Raw genomic sequence first — 19601 nt, forward strand, 5'->3', positions numbered from 1 at the left:
CACTGTTCATTTTCTCTGTTTCTCTTTCCTACACCCATCTTTCACTTAGCTTGAATCCTTTCTCTCCTTATGACATGCACATGCCAAAAACAATGTCAAAAGAAATCTGAAGTTGTAAAATAAAACTTTCCAAAGTTGAGACATGTCAGAATCATCTAAAACTTAACTTGACCATTTTGTGGGTATGGTTTCTAATATGTGTATGCTCTTTACATCTGTAAGGACATAATATTTTGGAAAAGTTAAAACCAGTTGCAGATGTCTTCTTAAAAGACAGTCAGACAATCATTAATCATTCCAGTTTTGCTTATTATGTAAAGAAAGAGATTGGTAAAAATTAAAAGTGAATGTGTTTTCTTGTCTGTCTCCTACTTTCATTTACTTTCAGCATGTAGGATTTCTTCTACATCACACTTGTGACAAAGTTATTATGAATTTACTACCATTTCTGGGTATGGATATCAGTCAATGGGGAAGAGCTTGCAAGATAGGCAAGAACATGAAAAGCTTATGAGTGAAAAGAAGAGATTAACATGTTCCAACAAGCACCTTGTGTGCAGAGGTTTGTTTAGAGAAAATAAATCTATAGCCATGTAATTGAACGTGGAGAGTTAAATACTATTGAGAAAGATGGTCTTTGGGATTCCTCTGTTTTCTTCTAGCCTTTCAGTGTCTGGAGTCTGTTTCTCTGTCATTCATTTATTTCTGTTTCTCAAAACATACCAACAATCTGAATATCTATTGTAGCTTTGTCCACCAAGTTTTCTACTTCCACTTTCATGTCATATTCTCCAGAGTGGCTCCTTTCTGCCTTTCGGATGAAGATGATCGTGTCATTTTCAGTGTTGCGTATGTTGATTTGGTTCTTGTCAATTGGAGAACCATTTTTCTGCCATGATACTTTTGCCCTTGGTCTTCCCTGTAAACAGGAAACAATTTGTACAGGATTTTGGGAAAGAAAAAGGTGGGAGAGAAAATATCTTTTGCGTGTCATCTTTGTGTGCCCAATTTAGGTATTTAAATCAGAGTGAATTCCACCTGCTTTACCATGAGATTTGCCTTCCAGAGGCAAACAATTGCAGATGCTGTAATCTCACACCTTTTTAAGTACACTATTTGAAAGAGTAACCCCAGAATAACCCCAGAATATTCCTTTACTTTCTAAAGAACAGTGTATCTTGCAGTGTATTGCTGATCAAGCTTTTGTAAGGCTTTTAACAGCCTTGTAGAAGCTGGATTACACCCACCCAGTACCTGTAGGTTTGCAGAAATGAAATAGAAATGAATTTTGCCATAATTCTGTTCAGAAGAATAAGGACCCTGCAGATAGAGAGGCAATCACTGTTGTGAAGGGTATGGGAATGAAAGTTAACATGATGCAGTGGGAAACATTATTATATCTGTGATCTCAAGGTTTTAAAAGTTACAGTTTCTGTAGGACACTGTGAAACTGGCCATTCTTCCCCTCCTTTTCCTCTCTCAAGTCAAGAAAAAAATGACATGCTACAGTCTCACCCTTGATACCATATCTAAATACTGCCAGCACATTTTGCATTGTGCTAGCAATAATCTCACATATAAAGTCTACTGGGAAGATTTATAAAGCTTTATAAGTGTCCTTTCAATAACAGGTGACAAATCAGTCTGTCTAAGCTAGTTACCTGATTCATTAATTAGTTTAACATCACTTATTTGAGATGTCAAAGCAAAAACTTTCAAGCGCCTGTGTACTTCTGTGTGGTTCCACGTATGCTTAAGTTAACTCACTGGATGAACACAGTTTCACAGAAAGAAGTTAAGCAGCAGCAATATAAGAAAAAAAATTTTATTTTCCTGTCTGTGTTTTTAGTTCTTACCTGGAAAGGAATAACAAGATTCACAGTTTCTCCAACTCTTCGAGTATAGGTTTGTTTTAAGTGTCTTGGTAGACGAATCTTTGGAGGTTCTGAAAAAATCCAAAAGTTTGTGTTTGACATTCATATTTTTTTTTTTCTGACTTAGGCAGTACTGGTGAGCATCACTGTAAGTAGGAGACTCGGTGGTCTACAATTCCCAGAAGTGACTAATGAGTAAGGTAAGAATTATAGGGGTTGTAAGGGACCTCAAGAGATTGTCGAGTCCAAACCCTTATCTTAAATGTCTTGGTCCCACAATGTTACATTTGGTGCACCATCACTTTTTGGTAACGCCAAATGTTAACGGTGGTAGGATTAGGTGAGAAACTCAGTGCAACTCAAAAAAAGCAACATCATGTTCAGCAGAATAAAAAGCCTTGAAAGGCTGAGCAATAAACACTCAGAAATTAAACAAAAATAATTACAGATCTTTTTTAAGACAGTTTTGTGGTTTCTAGCCACTGTACAATGGCCTTGTAAGGTCTCAATGGCATCAGTTTCAAACAAGTAAGCATTAATCTTAAAAAACAAAGTGTGAAAGCAGAGTGTATCTGTGGGTGAGTGGAGGCAGGAGGATCTTACCTATCACTTCCTTGACTAAAATAGGCTGTGGGTGGTACCTGGGCTCACTTTCACCGGCAGCATTCACAGCTTTTACTCTCACAAGGATTTTCGAGTTAGTTGGCAGGCCAGTGATAGTAAACTTCGTTTTGTCGGTCAGCTCCGGGTTAGCCACGATCCATTCATCAGCTAGTTTAGGGAAAAAAGGAGGGTAGGACGAATGGAAAGAATAGGGAGTTATAAATAGTTCCACTACAAAGATGAGGAAAATTACAGAATGGTAATAGACAATTATATTCTGATGAATATCTCCATTTTGTTTTTCTAATTATACTGTAACATTATGTTGATTCACTTTAGTCATATGTTGGAAAAATGTTTCAAAACTTTAAGGTTTCTGCTGATTATATATTTATATTTAGATAAATGTTTTTAGACTGTGCCTATAATTTAATTTTAGAATCATAGAATCACTTAGGTTGGAAGAGACCTTTAAGATCACCAAGTCCAGCTGCAGCCTAACCCTGCCTAGTCCAACTCTAGATTGTATCCCCAAACATAACATCTACACACAATTTAAATACCTTCAGGGATGGTGACTCCACCACTTCCCTGGGCAGCCTGTTCGAATACTTGGCTGGCTACCCTTTCAGTAAAGGAATTCTTCTGATACCTAATTTAAATCTCCCCTGGGGCAATTTGAAACCACTTCCTCTCATCCTATAATTTGTTACCTGAGAGAAGAGACCAGCACCCACTTCTCTACACCCTCCTTGCAGGTAGCTGTAGAGAGCAACAAGGTCCCCCCTCGGCCTCCTTTTCTTAAGATTAAAACCCCCCATTTCCCTCAACCCTTCCTCATAGGAGTTGTGCTCCAAACCCTTCACCAGCTTTATTCCCTTCTCTGGACACACTGCAGCATCTCAGCATCCTTCTTGTAGTGAGGGGCTCAAAAATGGACACAGTACTCAAGGTGCAGCCTCACCAGAGCTGAGTATAATGGTCCAGTCACTTCCCTACTCCTGCTGGTCACACTATTTCTGATACAGCCCAGATGCCATTGGCCTTCTTGGCCACCTGGGCACACTGCTGGCTCGTGTTCAGCTGGCTGTCCACTAACACCCCCAGGCCTCTATTTTCAGAGAGAAAATTGATTAGTCTATAGATCCAGCTGATAAATAAAAAGGAGGACAGAGAGTGTATTTCCAAAAGCACTCATCATTGCTTTAACAGCTTCCTTGGACAAAAATGAGATTTGCAATAAATTTCAATAGTACTACAATTAGACCAGTACCAAGTACCCTAAACTACCACTGAGACCGGAGGGATAAGATAAATGTAGAATTTTTACAAACTGCAGTGAAATGCCATCTCTTCTGGTGCCTTTAAAAAAAGTGAGGCTGTGTCAGCATTATTCATGTAAATACAGCATTCTTGGATTTTTTTAATCCTTCCTCTAGGCAGTCACATGTAAACCATGGAGAGATGAAAAGAAACAGTACAGCCCTTCAGAAAAACGTCAGCTGTGAATGATGTTTTCTTTTCCACTCTGTCCTCTAAACAGGTCACTTTAGCATGGCTAGCACCTTGACACTGAAGGTCAAATTTATGCAGTAGCAAATCAGTATCAATCCCTTCCACAGTGTATAAAGATAGAATATTGGGACAGAAGAGCACTATTATAAGCTGGAGAGCCCTGCAGACTTAGTGTGCAATACTGTGATATATATTTTCATAACTGTGGGTCTTACTTTTAGGAATTAAGCTTTTCCTTCAAGCTGCTGCTTTCAGCTTCTAGCAATCAATGACTGGTTTCTGAACACCTCCCCCTCCCCTTATCAGTGGACACAGCAAGTTCTGTAGACTTATGTATCTTTACTTCTATGAAGAGCATTTTTCTTTCATTAGAGAAGATGTATATCCTTTGTTGAATACTGTACCTTCCAGGTTAAAAGGTGGCTCCAGAATTTCCTCAGACTGATCTGTCGATATACCTTGTGAGAATCCATCTTTAAAATTAATCAGAGACACCCACTTTCACACAGATGGAGCATTTTGTCAGTGGTTAGCAATTCCTGTTAGTAAGTATGCAAAGATAGATGCTGGGCTTTAAATATTTAGAGGACCCATATTTAGGGATACTGCAGGGAGGAAAGAGATGGGAAGAGGGCATCTAGATCAAAGAACAGTTATGCATGATGCTCACAGAAAAGCTAAAGGAAGAGGAGATAAGGTGGGATCAGGTTTGGTTTTTTTTTCTTTAGGCCTGATCACAGCCCTGGAAAGATGAAAAGAAAGAGACAAAAGGAACATTTGGAAGAGAGAAATGAAACAAAATGATGATGGGAGAAAGTGTAGGAGAAGAAAACACATCGTAGAAGAGAGAAGAAATTCAGTGAAGAATTCTGAGTAAGAGAGACAGAAAAGGAGAAGTCTTGGGAAAAAAAGTTTGAGGAAATGGAAGAAGAAAACACATTTAGGTAAAGGCAACATAGAAAGAAAATTAAAGAAGGTCAAAACCATGGATGATGACAGATACTATGTAATCACTAAGGCTTTATTTCCTGGACAAAGCTATGACTGCCCAGTGCCTTTCCCGGAATCCTGGATGTGGCTATTTTTAGGATAGTAAAAGTACTGTTGTAATATCTGTGCATGACCCTGGATGGGGACACTAGAAAAGATCTTGGCCAACAGTGATACACTAGAATGCTTATTTACAAGCTGTGAAAACAAATCATCTGCAGGTACCATGGCCCTTTAAAGGCAGATAAACGTAGTGTTCTGGGGAAAACTAGGGCCAAGCTCTACTAGCCTTGAAATGTTAAACAAGAATGAGTCAGCAACATATTTTACTGGGAATTGACTTCTTCAGTGCCAACAAAATTTGGTCTACTCCACAGTAAGAGATTCAAGTTGGATGTTGTAAACTAGCCCTGGGAAGGCGAGTTCTATGTTCAGTCCTATGCAAGGCTGGATCCAGATACTCTTGATGAGACTCCAGTTCAGTAGTATATGCAGTGCTACTGCAGTTAAGGAAGTCTAAGAGTCCACCATGTTCATCAAGTTACAAAGTCCAAACTAAAGGCAAATACCAATTTTTGTGAAGCTAAATCAATGTTCATGGTTCTAAATCATAATTACATTTTTATTCTTCCTATTTTCTCATTGTGATCAGAAAGGAAGTCTTAGAAAAGTCCCCCTTGGAACTACTTCAGTGACAATAATGAAAGAATGGAGAAGGTAAAGACAAATGAGTTTACAAACAGGTAACTAAAAGAAAAGAACAGCAGAATGAAAATAGACACTCATTAAAAGAGTACCTTGAAATTAAAAAGAGTTATTAAACAGTATAGAAGAAATTAGTTGGAAGTAGAACAGGCACTGAAAAGAATGAAAAAGGAGGCACTGAGATATTGCAAGAAAGAAACAAAGGACTGAACACAGAGAAAAGGATGTATGTTTTAATAACACATATTTTTAAATTGGAATTTTCTACTAAGCTTTCTTCGTCCTAAGAATTTTCAAAGCATATATACATAAATAATGTCAATTGTGTATATATAGATGTATATGCATATATAGAAGGCATATATAGATATACATAAACACTCAGAAAGCTACGTAAAATACATTGTACCCATTGTATTTTAACTGAGGTGGGTAACAATAAAATGACAGAGATGACTGCCATTTTGTTGTATCTTCGTATGTTTTAAACCTATCTGAAAAAAGAAAAGTAAAGAATTTGTTCCGTTCAACAGGTATACAATAATTTTCTGTCTAATAGCCCTTAAAAGACAGGTTTGGAAGACTCCTTTGAACATCACAGTTTGCATTACTGTGTATATATTTCTTATCCTCTCTTGTAACCTAATTTGGAAATGTCAAGGGTTTTACGACAGTGACACATTACAAACACTTTTAACTTTGCCCCTGCCATCCTACTGATGCTAAACAGAGCATAATATACAGCATATACAGGAGCCCTCATGCTGACAGTCCCCCTTTATATCCCCTTGCATCTTGCCTGTGCAATGGGAACATCATAGAAATGCTGCATCTTGATGTAAGGCTGCATGCTTACTCATTCTGAGCTGTTCCCACAGCTCCCTCCCAATATAAAAGGAAACACCTTCCTACCATTCCAGGAGTGTCTGCCTTCAGGTAATCTTCTCCAGACCTCTGAGCTTCTTACAGTCTGTTCCTGCTCCTTACAGACATTCAGCTCAATACTAAAAGATGCTGAGTGATCCTGAGAAAAGCCAGTGGTTCTTCTTCACTCCCCCTCTGATTTTCCTGAGTGAGAGCTGAGGACACTCTTTTCCTGTGGTATCTGACCACGTTTACGAGCTACTGTTTTTCTGGATTGTCTGAAGGTGAAACATGTGATGTGTCCTCTACCTCTTGTTTCCAGGCTGTGGGCTGGATTTGTGAAAATCTTTCATTGGAATAAATGTCTTTATGAAAAAAAGATGTTCAACTCTTCACATGATTTACAGCACAGTTAAGAGCAGCAGGTAGAGAGCTGAAGATAACTGTGTCCCATTCATCCAAACACACAACGTTGCCGGAGTCCCACTGATTGGCATTTGCCCGCAGAGGCTGGGTATTGCACATACCACTACTCCAGGCTATTTGATACTTACCCAGGAGTTGGTAGATTTTACTTATTGAAAATAGACTTCATTTGATGACAGAAGAAAAGCTGCTGGAAAAAACTAAGTTTCTGCTGCTTGATGACCAGAGACTCTTAGTTGTAAAACATCAATTATATTTCCCTATTCCTTGTTATTTTACTCTCATAAGTTTATTCAGTTTCTTATACCTTTATCTTTCTCCTTCATTTCTACATAGATTTATGGCTTAGATGGACATAGCTAAAGATGTTTTATCTAACTACACTGAAACACTGTAGAAATTCAATATCCAGACATGCAATTTGCATGCCTAGATAATTTCTACAGCTAGCTATTGGAAAGGCTGTCCTCAGTATTGGGAACTGGCACTTGAAACAGCCAATTAGTAATACGAGATAGGGTTTACCACATGGAGGACCTCCTGTCCCTAAAACCAGCCAACCTGTGCATATTTTGGACTGCACTTCTATCTATTCATTATTTCATTCAGCTATCCACTCTCTACTGCATTGGCTCTTCATTTAGCTCAAAAAAGAGGATAGGAATTAACATTGTACTTGGTACACTGCAACAGATTATATGGCTTTTGATTTGGATTTTAGTTCAAATGTAAGATGGGTTGAACTACAACCAATGGGCAGGAACCAAAGGAAACCAAAGGAAACCTGAACAAAATCCAGCTGCCTGAGATTTTCTGACTAACTAATCTCTGCCTTAGAGTACCTGACACACCCATAGAAAAAACAAATGGAGAAAGTCTCACCTATTTTCAGTATGAGTAACATACCACAGTTGTTGTCACTTACTTCCTTCAAAGCAGTACTCTACAACATAGCCGTCTAATCCTGCTGCTCCAATGTGGTCTGGTGGCCTCCACTTCATTGTAACTGATGTATCAGTCACGCTATCCACTGCCAGAAGAGTTGGTGGACTGGTAACAGCTGAAGCAAGCAGGCAGCGGGGAGAAGGAAGAAAACCATGTTACGATTAAAGGTTTGCACTTATGATGTGTATTCTTCTAATTTAGCATCATAGGTGACAGGCTAAATCCTACCTACTGCTGCCACCCCTGGCACTTCTTTCCCAACTAGGACCAAGCTAGGAGAACCAGTTACCTCATCCCATATCTGCTCACAGCCTAACCCACAGTGAAGGTGGGAAGGACAAAGAATGATGGAAGGTAAAGCAGAGAAGTTGTGAGTAGTATATTCTATAACTGTCGGTATCTTATGGTAAGAGGAGAGCATGCTGTAGCAATAACAGCCTCCTCTTTCCTCCTCCTTTGCATTGTGGGGCTGCCAATGAGCAAGGTGGGAACTTTTGCTGGCCTAAAGAGCAAGACACCTTTATTTTTCAGGGACTTGTGGTTGTCACAATAGTTTGAAAATCTGTTTCTGTATATGAAAAGGCCACCAAATTAGTCTGTCACTCAATGAATAACAAGCCTTTTACTTTAATACAGAGCAATAAGATGGTGTGTAGAATAGCATAAAATATGACCTAGCCTAATCTGGACTGTGCAAAAGGATAATGAAAATATACGATCCCTTTCCGGGAAAAAAAGCCCCTACTTCGGGTAATGGAGACCCATTAGTCATTGAGTGAAATTAGGGACTACTCAAATGTCTCTTAACATGATTTATTGCAATATTGGGTAAATTCACTTAACTTTTTCACAGATTTCTACTTCTATGATAGATCATATCACTGTGATATTTTTTAATGGAAATGTATGGATTATTTATGAGTACTAGTACACTTCTAAATGGCAAGCTACTGTGTAATGGCAACATGAAGATTTGAGTCGTTTCCATACAGTGAAGCCTGCAAATAGTGATCTTTAGACTTCTGGTCACCTTTCCTGATCATTTTTGGCCAGTACCTGACTTAACTTATATCAGGATAAAGACACACAATACAACCAAGATTATAATCCATCATCTTTATCAATTCTCTTAATTGCCAGTTTGGCAGGCAATAGTTTAAATCTGTTGACTCAGGAGGTACCTGATTCAGAAAAATATGGATCTATTAGTACTGGTCCTTCAAACATATTGACCATATCAAGCTCACCTATAGCATGCCACTGCTTTATTGTAGTGCCCACTATGAGTCCTTCAGGGACAGACTTGTAGTTTATGCAGCACCTAATAAAGACCGGTCCTGAGCAACTTAAGTCCCAAAAGAACTACAGTTATATAATTAGATGACTGTAGTAATACATTAAGAATAATCTTCTAAATGCATACCTAACTCTATGCTCTTGATTACTTACCTAAAGGAACGAAGGACTTCGATGGCATGCTTGGTTTGGAAATGCCAATTGCATTTACAGCAAATACACGGACTTCATAAGCAACTCCTTCAATCATCTTCTTTGGCTCAAAAGTTGTTTCTTTACACAGTTCAAAATTCAGCCTCATCCACCTGGAGCTTTGTTTCTTCTTTCTTTCAATGAAATAGCCTATGGACCAAACAAGATTTTATTAGAATAAGTGGTAGCATAAAGCAAAGAGTCTATTTTTTTTACTGCCAATGGTATTACTTCTGGATGCACTTCCATAGTGCCTTCTAGCCTCAGACTAGTCTAGGCATTGCTGTTAAATTTTTCCTGTTGCAAGTTATCTGACAGTCACCTGTTTGGCTTTTGTGGCCATGTAATGCATTTTTTTGGACTTCACAACACTGCTGTAGTTAGGTCAGAGTGAAAAGGACCTGATTCTGCTGGCCTCTGTGCACCTCTAATTTTCAATGTTCAATGTATTAGGAGGTATCCCCATGTACTCACTAAATTGTTTCTGAAATTCATGCTAACACTCAAACAGGCTGACTCTTTCAAGTTTGGTATTATAAGAAGTTTTTTTACAAGTAGGAGGGCTGATAATATGGCAACATAAAAAATTACAAATCTCAAAGGATTAGAAAAACAGGTATCCACTAAAGTTGAAGACTGGGTGGAACATTCTTGCAGCTGCAACTCTCCAGGACCTGATCTGTGATCCTATGGCATCCATTATATTGGGTTTGTGTCTTTTGTCTGTATTAGAGCATCACCACAAAAAAAAAAAAAAGAAAAGTATGTACCTAAAATGGGTGATCCACCATCATTTGCTGGAGGTTCCCAGGTCATAACACACCAGTCTTCACCCACCTCAGTCACATTTGGTGCCTGAGGAGGATCAGGGACATCTGTTGTAAACAAAGTAAATATTATTTTAAAAAACCCCAACACTTTCTTCTTTTGGCATAGGCTGAAATAAACAATGTCAAGTAAGAAACAAATCTGGATGGTTTTTGAATTCCTAATGAGGAGAAAGGCAGCCTTTGTGGATGCTGGTGGGTGGTTAGGAAGTGATAAATGGCAAGCTCTTCAGCAAAGTCAAGACACTTGAGGCACTTGAGGGCATGTTGTAAGACTGCATCCACAGCCACACTGAGAATGGAGAACAGAGAATGCTAAGGGCAGCTTGAGGCAACCGCACATTTGGCCTCTGCAGCCTTAGGTGGCAGAGGGTTTATAATTAACTCCTTCTTGTGTCCTTCAGTAATACTGGGCCTTAGTGTCCTTGCACCTCAATTCCACACCTGAAAATGGGGAAAAACAGGGAAATGGAAGTTTTCTGAGAATCTACAATGGTTTTGTAGCTGGGTTGGACAGCCTCTACAGAAGACACTCTTCAGGTAGAGGAAGAATTTATCTCTTGTTGGGGTGCAGAAAAGTGGAGTCCTTCAAGGAGCATTTATTGAAAAGGGCTGTGACAAAAGACATGCCTTATATGCCCTATTCCACATGACTTACCAACCACTTTAATGTTGATTAGAGCTGTGTCCTCTCCAGCCTCATTCTTTAACGTTATTCTGAAAGGACCTGAATCTTCTCTCTCAGCTGTATCAATGACCAGACAGCTGCTGTCTGGATATGTTTCTGCCCGTATTCTTCCACTGTCTGTGATCCACTAAGAATCAAAGCAAGTAGAGGAAAAAGTCTTATTTTCTGGATTTGAGAATCAAAATGCTCAAAAAAAAATTCCAAATGCAATTCATGACACCGACAAAAATACTAAAGCAACTGTAAGAAAAAACACATTAAAGCTCAGAATTTCAGTCACCTAATGATCACAAAAAATATCTGAGGGACACATAACTAACTTCAAAACATGGTAACTGTTTAGTACCCAGTTCAGCCATTGCATCACAAAGGAAGAAGCACTAAGCCTACTTGTCCTGAGATCAAGAACATGATTTTGTCAATACTACCTGCCATTAACTTGATGGAAATACAATAGTGGATTCTTCCAAAAGTCAGATTGAAATGTATTCCTCATGGATTTGAAATGCTGGCACATATTTTGGAGTAAGACCTCTCCTAGAATAATTCCCTATTAGGACAATCCACAGTGTTACTACAATTAGTCTTTGAAAAATAGTAGTCAGATTTGGCCGGATGGTTGTGGTGAATCGAGTATTAATAATATGTGTCAGCTTCCACGTACCACAGGGAAGATTTAAATGCAAAAAGTGGCTTTTTGGTATTACACAGTCAGGGATTGATGTGAGTAAAGTTTTGCATTAAGACGCCAATTCCTAGGCCTATTGTTTCATCCAAGGCTTGACTCTCCATGAAAATTTACCATTCATTTTCCAAAACCAGACCATACCATGGCCCCCTGTCAAATCCTGGCAGCCATTCTGGGCTGTATGTGCAGAGGAAGTTGTCATTTGGTAGATTTTTACTAGTTCTCTTCTGCATCTCATATATCACTCTCCTTATAGCAAAACCATGTTTTCCCCTCATTAATTTCAGCCTTTCTTCAAAAAGACCCAAAAGTTACTAAATAATATGTATCCATTTTAGCGTTCATTTTAAGTGAGGAAAGTTTTCTAGATAAAATTCATCTACTCCTTATTTTCTGCCATTAAAATAAATATCTTCACAAGGTTAAAGGCTGGGGGTTTTTTGAAGGAAGAGGGCCCTTGTTAAGCTCTACTTCTCCAAAGTAACAAGTGGTAGGACAAGAGGAAATGACCTCAAGTTGTTCCAGGCAAGGTTTAGCCTAGGTATAAGGAAAATGTCTTGAGGTCATCAAGCACAGGAGCAGGCTGCCCAGGGAAATAATTGAGTCACCATCCATGGAGGTATTTAAAAGATGCGTAGATGTGGTGCTTAGGGACGTGGTTTAGTGGTGGACTTGGCAATGAGTCTTTTCCAACCAAAACAATTCTAGAGATTCTAAAGAAATGTCTATAATGGCAATGTACCTTGTCACCTTTGCTCCACATCACTTTTGGAGTTGGCTCCCCAGTGATGGGGATCTCAAGTCGTAGTTTGCTTCCTGCCACTACTGTCACAGTGTTATCTTCCCCAAGACCATCCAGGTGGAGTTTAGGAGGATCTGAAAAAGTAGAGATTTTGCAAATTTGTCTTGTCTCTGCCACTCTGACAATTCAGTGACCTGGCACACATCTGCAGCAATAGAGAAATATGTTCTATGTTTTGTATTTTCCTGGTAGTTTTAGTCAACTGATTTTTTGTTTGGAAGAAAAATTGTCATGAAAAATTCTTTTTAAGGAAATAGTTTTCTGATGAAAAGTAAATCACGGCACCATAGAAATTTTTGAGTAGTAGGATGATTAAAGGAAAAAAAATCTATCTTCCTGTGGAAGAATTATATATATTCAGGTAAATTCTGAAAGAGAATTCTCAAGCGATGCTTGAGAATTACCATTGAAGGCTTTCTACAACACGCTTCAGCCAACCCTGCTCTTAGATTTTAAAAGGTTTTTTAACCCAAATCCTTTTTCTGAAAATGGAATTGTCGTTTATTGTACCCCATAAATATGGAGAAGAACTGATGGATATCCTCTTACAACTTTTTTTAGTGTATGGCAAGCGATATCAGTGGGCCTACCCCTCTAGTACCGCTTCCCTATCTATTCTCCTGAAGCCTTGCCAATACTTTTTCTAACACAGATATTCCACTTCTTTCATCTTCAGTTACGTAACTCATTTCTATTGCTCTCCTTTTGATTTCCAAGTTGCTAGTTGCAAATTAAAAACAGTGAGGTATTATAGTGGTAAGAGTGAATGCCTTTGTTTTATTTTTGTTTAAGAGACTGGGACCATTAACAAGCCTTCCGTTTTGCTGACTCAATAAAAGCTGGACAGAAATATTTTGATGTCTAGATATTCTTTACTGCATTTAGCAAATAGGTAAATATGTGCTGATCCTAATAATTCTTCTATCAAACTAAATAATTTTTTGCTAATTTTTCAAAAATGACAAAACTGTATATCTGAACAGAGGATAGCAACCAGTGCTTTACACAAGCTTTTAATACTGGTTTAGGTTTAGGAATTCAATATGAATAAATCTTTCTTGGGAGCTTCCCCAGGCTTGCAAACTATGAGCAGATCCCAAGCACAGGCAAAGTGCTCTCTGACTAATTCACCTGCACTTTCCCATTGCAGCAGGTTTGTTTTCTGTGGTGGATGCCTGATCAGAGGAAAGAAACTGATTGTAATCAACGGTATTTCACATTGCTTTTAATTTCCAAAGGTTGAGAGAGATGTTATATATTAGTCATCATGACATATACTTACCCACAACATGTACTTTGCATGGAATATTAATATTATATGCATCTGGTACAAACATGTATTCACCCTCGTCATCAACAGCAGCGCTCGCTATAACAAATCTGTGGATTCTGGAAAATTGGAAAAGAAATCAGTGTAAATTATTTTTGAAGACTGGATGAAGCTATAAGGAAAAATTTGTGAAAAGTTCAGGAGATCTGTGCAAGTGTGTAAAATTACTGACCAAAATACCATTTTCTGTCTGCTTAATGGTGTTTTAGCTGATTAAATACAGTATCGTTTGTACAAAATATTATTGAGACAACCACCAAATAATGTAACCAATTCTAATATTTTTGTTTGAACACAGAAGTAGAGAAATTCAGAAGTAATCTCTTTGACACAGGGATTCTGTTGCTGCTGTCATTAGATTGTAATTTGACTGTTCAAGACAAAATCTTTTGGTGATCCTATTGCGGGAATATTCTGACTTTTGGTAGACCATCTTTGTGACAGGATTCAATCTACTATTTGTTTTTCAGAAGAAAGGAATGAATGAGAAAAACATTTGCTGTTCTTATTATCTAACTGCATCTTCAGTACGATGATGTATTTGCTCTCCTATGACCTTCTGTAGCTAAGCTTTGTTCATGGTAGGAATGACCTCTGTGCCCTTCCTCTTTCCCTCACCTCACCCCATGGGCTTGCATGGGTTGTGGGGATGTCCTTCACCGTATATCAGTCCAAGGAGTTGTTGCATATCTGGGTCTTGTACCTTACTGCAACGGAGCGAGCATTATGGAGTCATTGCAACAATTCAGAACATATTTAGGAACACCTTTGCAAGTGCAGTTCCCAGCTGTGTGAATGGTCAGGTAAGCTGAAGTGAAGGGGATGTAGTTATGGGTTAAGTTTTTGGTTTGGTTGTTTTGTTCTGTTTTAGGTATTTGGTTTTTTTTAAACTGACAAACTTTCCATGAAAAATGTTGGATTATAAATGCAAAGGGACTTGGTATCTCCACACACTTGGCATGGGCATAGACATATGGTCTGAGTTGATACAAACTGAAGCTATAAAACTCCCAGACATTTAAAAGCTATATATTTTTAATACTGCCTAACCATTCTTTTATTTTACTACTTAATATCCCATACTAACAGCAACAGCAATGCCAGTAAAAAGTAATAACTTGAACTTGGATCAAAGATTTTATTATTGTCCTCCACAGCCAAAAGGCACATAACCTTTTGGCAATGAGACATAGATTTATGCTGATAAAAATAAATATATTTAAGGGACAGAGTTTAGGTTTCATTACCATGCAATTTTCAGTGAGGTAACCCAGATATTGGCACATCTCTACATTTTTATTCCATCAAAAGTCAAGTAAATACACAACAGTCTTACCTTCCTTTGTGATAAAGCTTTACACGGTCACTAGCTTCGATCTGTTGTCCATTTTTGTACCATTTCCCTTCCACATTCTCAGATATCTCACACTTAAGGTGGATTTCCTGTCCAAGCCTCACAGTCTGGTCTTCTAGTGCAAGTGATATCTTCAGTGGTCTCACTTAGGAAAACAGAGGCAGAGATATTAGTGCTAATATCAAACATGATGATAGCTTATGATTCTGTCACAGAGGTGCTGCTAGCCATCACAGTAGTCCTCAAATCAGAAAAATGCGTCCAATAATAAAGTGCTCATGTTGAAATACCAGCAATATCTACATGTAAACTGCATAAATTAACCTCTTTTCATGTAGTCTGGTGACTTAGAAAGGGTGATCCAAAATACTCATGCCCTGACTGGGGAAACTCCATGGACACTGACAGTAGAAGAACTAAGCCCAGAAGTATAATTTGAGCACTGTAGCCTGTCTGGTGTTTTGGTGCTGGAGTGTTTCTATCCTCCTTCGTCCACTAAGAAATTTTCAAGATGTGAAAGACCTGTGCCTCAGGCCTATGCACTAGAAGGGGTTACAATCCACATTTCCTGTGATCTAACAGCAATCTAACTGCTCTCATAGCTCTTCCAGCTGATCTGAGATAATTTGGAAACTTACCAATGTACATCATCACAAGTGGGGACTGTAGTTCTCAACCTGTTTGGACAGGCTGGTAGGAAAGGCTGACTAACCAGTAAGCTTAACTTCATACATTACACCATTATTCTTATGTTTCCTGCAAATACCCACATAGGTTTTGTAACATTTGATTCTGAGAACTGGTGTCTCAGGCATTGTTTTATAAAAAGCCAGTTGGAAAATGCTCAGAAGTTACATGAAAGGCAGGATGACAGAACTCAATATCCATGTAGGATAATTTTCAACTTGATAACAGAACAGTATGACTTGGTTGGGCTTAGGATGCCAGTACGTAAAAAACAGTCAAAAGCATTATGAGTATTACAAAACAGTGTATGCTTATGCATAATGCATGATAACTTTAGAGGATGAGCACACACATGTCACTAAAAGACACGGGCATTTTAAAATGATGCTGCACAAACAGTACTGAGGGAACTAGAGTCCTGTGTTTATGCCTATGAGTTCAGCTCAAGTGACCCTGATGCCCGTGAACAATATGCCTAGTTATAAACAACTAGTTATTTTGCCCAACATATTTTTCTTTTCTGATTTTGGTTAAAAAGTCTTGGTTTGGCTTTCCCATGAAAACCTGAAAGGATTCAAGAACAGCAGATAATTCCCTTGAAAATTTCACTTTGATGGATTATTATTTCTTTGGATGGATAGCTTTGTTTTCCATCTTAACAGCCTAACAGAAAGTTTTCAAGCAGTTCATTGCCTGTTACTGCAGTGTCTAAAGGAAAGTCACTGTTCTGGAAGTTTGCAGCAAAGAAATTGGTGTGGAAGTTGTGTCTTCTTTTCAACATCCAGGGAAAGGCAATCAAATTATTTATTTCTGTAAGCTAGTAAACTATGACATATGAATTCATGAGCAAGATGAATGGTACTTACAATCGACCGAAAGCTTAGCTTCTGACTGGCCTCCAGTTGTCATTACTGAGTAGGTTGCATTGTCATTTTTTGCAGCTTCCTCTATGATCAAGGTGTGCTTTTTACCCTCAACCTTGATTCGATACCGAGATTTAGGTTCATTGGTAAGTTCTACACCATTCTTAAACCTAATGGAAAACAAAGAATGATTATTTTACATTAAAAGTCCTGTGCAAATAAGACTCCCATAGACTTAAACTTCCAGAGAAGACTTTACAAGACTTAAGGCACATGAACAGGTTAAACTCATCCATGAATGTGTAAGGGTATTTTTGAAATTGCTATATTTTGGATTTTTTTTTTTCATTTTCTTAACAGTTTTCAGGTTTACTGATGAAGAAAAAAGTGTCTACATTTTTGCCTACAAATAAATACTTTGGGGTTTATTCTCAAGGAAAACAGTATCTGTTCAAAGTGTGGCTTACCATTTCACATTTGCATCATCCTCAGACACTTCACAGCTCAGTTCTACTCGTTCACCAACATAGGTGCTGGTATCCTCCAGGCCTTTGGTCACCAAAATTGGAGGATCTTTGGAAAGGGAAAATTAGAGATTTACTATCTGATAGAGAAAACTAAATGAAAGAGGTTTCCAAAATCATACTATAGAAGATCATATTACTTTAAAATTCTATTAACAGTCTCAGTACAGATTTTTCTGCCTTAAATCAGAAAAGCAATTGCTCATTAAAATGCTAGTAGGCAATGTGTTAAATAAAGAAATAACATCTGTTCAGATTAATACACGCCTTGCATCCCGTTTTATTGACAGCTTGTGCAGGCATGTTGACATGAAAAGCTGACATTCCCTCTTTCCTTCCACAGATCCCTCTCATAAACCATGTTTTCATTACGGCCTATAGCCTTTTATGCATAATGAGGTGACCTAATGACATGCAGTGCCCTTATTGGTTTAAACCATTCCTGCTGTCAAAACTCAAGTTTATTTAATAGCAAGAGCTTGTACAACAGTTATTCTATGATATTTATAGGGACAATGGGTTCCGTGTTTTTAAATAGCTTTCTGCCATATTTTTTTCACTCACTGTAAGTTTGGGTTTTCTGTTTGTTTTCTTGCACATGTGTGAGTAATGCCATGAATAGTATCAGTAAGACTACCAACACTGGGGGAGCAAACAGGGTGAAGAAATGGCCACCCATTCATAGCTTCACAGAATCACAGAATCTTAGGGGTTGGAAGGGACCTCAAGAGATCATCGGGTCCAACCCCCCTGCCAAAGCAGGCTCCCTATCTCATATTACACAGATAGGCATCCAGACGAGACTTGAATATCTCCAGAGAAGGAGACTCAACCACCTCCCTGGGCAGCCTATTCCACTGCTCCGTCACCCTCACTGTGAAAAAGTTCTTCCGCATGTTGGTGCGGAACTTCCTATGCTCCAGCTTACAGCCATTGCCCCTAGTCCTGTCCCCACAGACCACTGAAAAGGGGCTGGCCAAATCCCCCTGCGTCCCAAGTCTAAGATATTTATAAACACTAATTAGGTCTCCCCTAAGCCTTCTTTTCTCCAGGCTGAACAGACCCAGCTTACTCAGCCTTTCCTCATATGGGAGATGTTCCAGGCCCTTAATCATCTTCGTGGCCCTTCTCTGGACTCTCTCCAGGAGATCCCTGTCTTTTTTATACCGTGGAGTCCAGAACTGGACACAGTACTCCAGGTGGGGCCTGACCAACGCAGAGTAGAGGGGGAGGATCACTTCCTTCGACCTGCTGGACATACTCTTCCTGATGCATCCCAGGATCCCATTGGCTCTCTTCGCCACCAGTGCGCACTGCTGGCTCATAGCCAACCTGTCTTCAACCAGGACCCCCAGGTCCTTCTCCACAGAGCTCCTTTCCAGCAGGTCATCCCCCAGCCTGTACTGATACAGTCGGTTGTTCCTCCCCAGGTGCAAGACTTTACACTTGCTCTTGTTGAACCTCATCTGGTTTCTCCCAGCCCAGCTCCCCAGCCTGTCCAGGTCTCTCTGGATGGCAGCGCAGTGTTCCTGCGTGTCAGCCAATCCTCCCAGCTTTGTATCATCGGCGTACTTGCTGAGGGTGGATGCTATACCCTCATCAAGATCGTCAATGAAGATATTAAACAGGACTGGACCCAACACCGAGCCCTGGGGAACACCACTAGTCACAGGCCTCCATTCAGATTCTACTCCACTGATCACGACCCTCTGAGACCGGTCCGACAGCCAGTTCTCGACCCACCTCACTGTCCACTCATCTAACCCTTGTTCCCTCAGCTTCTCTATCAGGATGTCGTGGGAGACAGTATCGAAAGCTTTGCTAAAGTCAAGGTAGACGACATCCACTGCTCTCCCTCCGTCCACCCAGTTGGTGATGACATCATAGAAGGCTATGAGATTGGTCGAGCACGATTTCCCCTTGGTGAATCCATGCTGACTACTCCTCATAACCTTCTTCTCTTCCAGTTGTTTGGAGATGGCATCCAAAACAAACTGTTCCATCACCTTTCCAGGGACAGAAGTGAGGCTGACTGGCCTGTAGTTACTGGGATCCTCCTTCTTGCCTTTTTTAAAGACTGGAGTCACATTGGCTTTTTTAAAGACTGGAGTCACATTGGCTTTTGATAGAGTCTTCCCTTAAATTTGTACAAATGGAATGAAAAGTAACTGCTAGAAAGCCTGATTTGAGGGTATTTGAAACAGATTTTGACCAAGAATATCAGGGTCATCAGGTCCATAGGTGTGGTGTTAGGGAAAGCCAACGCTATGAAAAATGACTCTCCTATCAATGGGACCACAGCCCCTCTAGACCCCAATGTACAGTATAAAATCAACCATATCCCCTTTTCAGGATTTTCACTGAATTACTAAATACAGGATGAGAAAAAAAAATTACCAGGGATCACAGAAATACAGAGCGATTCTAG

At 39.2% G+C, this 19601-nt stretch overlaps 1 protein-coding gene across 5 annotated transcripts in view; it reads right to left on the reverse strand.

The window, feature by feature from the left end:
- MYBPC1 (myosin binding protein C1) overlaps positions 1-19601 on the reverse strand; it is a 79451-nt gene that overhangs the window by 13581 nt on the left and 46269 nt on the right. For all 5 annotated transcript variants that reach the window (XM_084264152.1, XM_084264153.1, XM_084264154.1 and 2 more), the window contains 12 exons: positions 17117-17222; positions 16653-16819; positions 15082-15244; positions 13698-13804; positions 12356-12489; positions 10896-11052; positions 10181-10285; positions 9372-9560; positions 7903-8037; positions 2478-2645; positions 1857-1945; positions 724-919 (listed from right to left, as the gene is read on the reverse strand). In XM_084264152.1, coding sequence (XP_084120278.1) covers positions 724-919; positions 1857-1945; positions 2478-2645; positions 7903-8037; positions 9372-9560; positions 10181-10285; positions 10896-11052; positions 12356-12489; positions 13698-13804; positions 15082-15244; positions 16653-16819; positions 17117-17222 — 1716 coding nt within the window. The remainder of the gene's footprint in view (positions 1-723; positions 920-1856; positions 1946-2477; positions 2646-7902; positions 8038-9371; positions 9561-10180; positions 10286-10895; positions 11053-12355; positions 12490-13697; positions 13805-15081; positions 15245-16652; positions 16820-17116; positions 17223-19601) is intronic.

This window comes from Gallinula chloropus (assembly GCF_964237585.1).
Source record: "Gallinula chloropus genome assembly, chromosome: 1".
NCBI classification, from domain to species: domain Eukaryota; kingdom Metazoa; phylum Chordata; class Aves; order Gruiformes; family Rallidae; genus Gallinula; species Gallinula chloropus.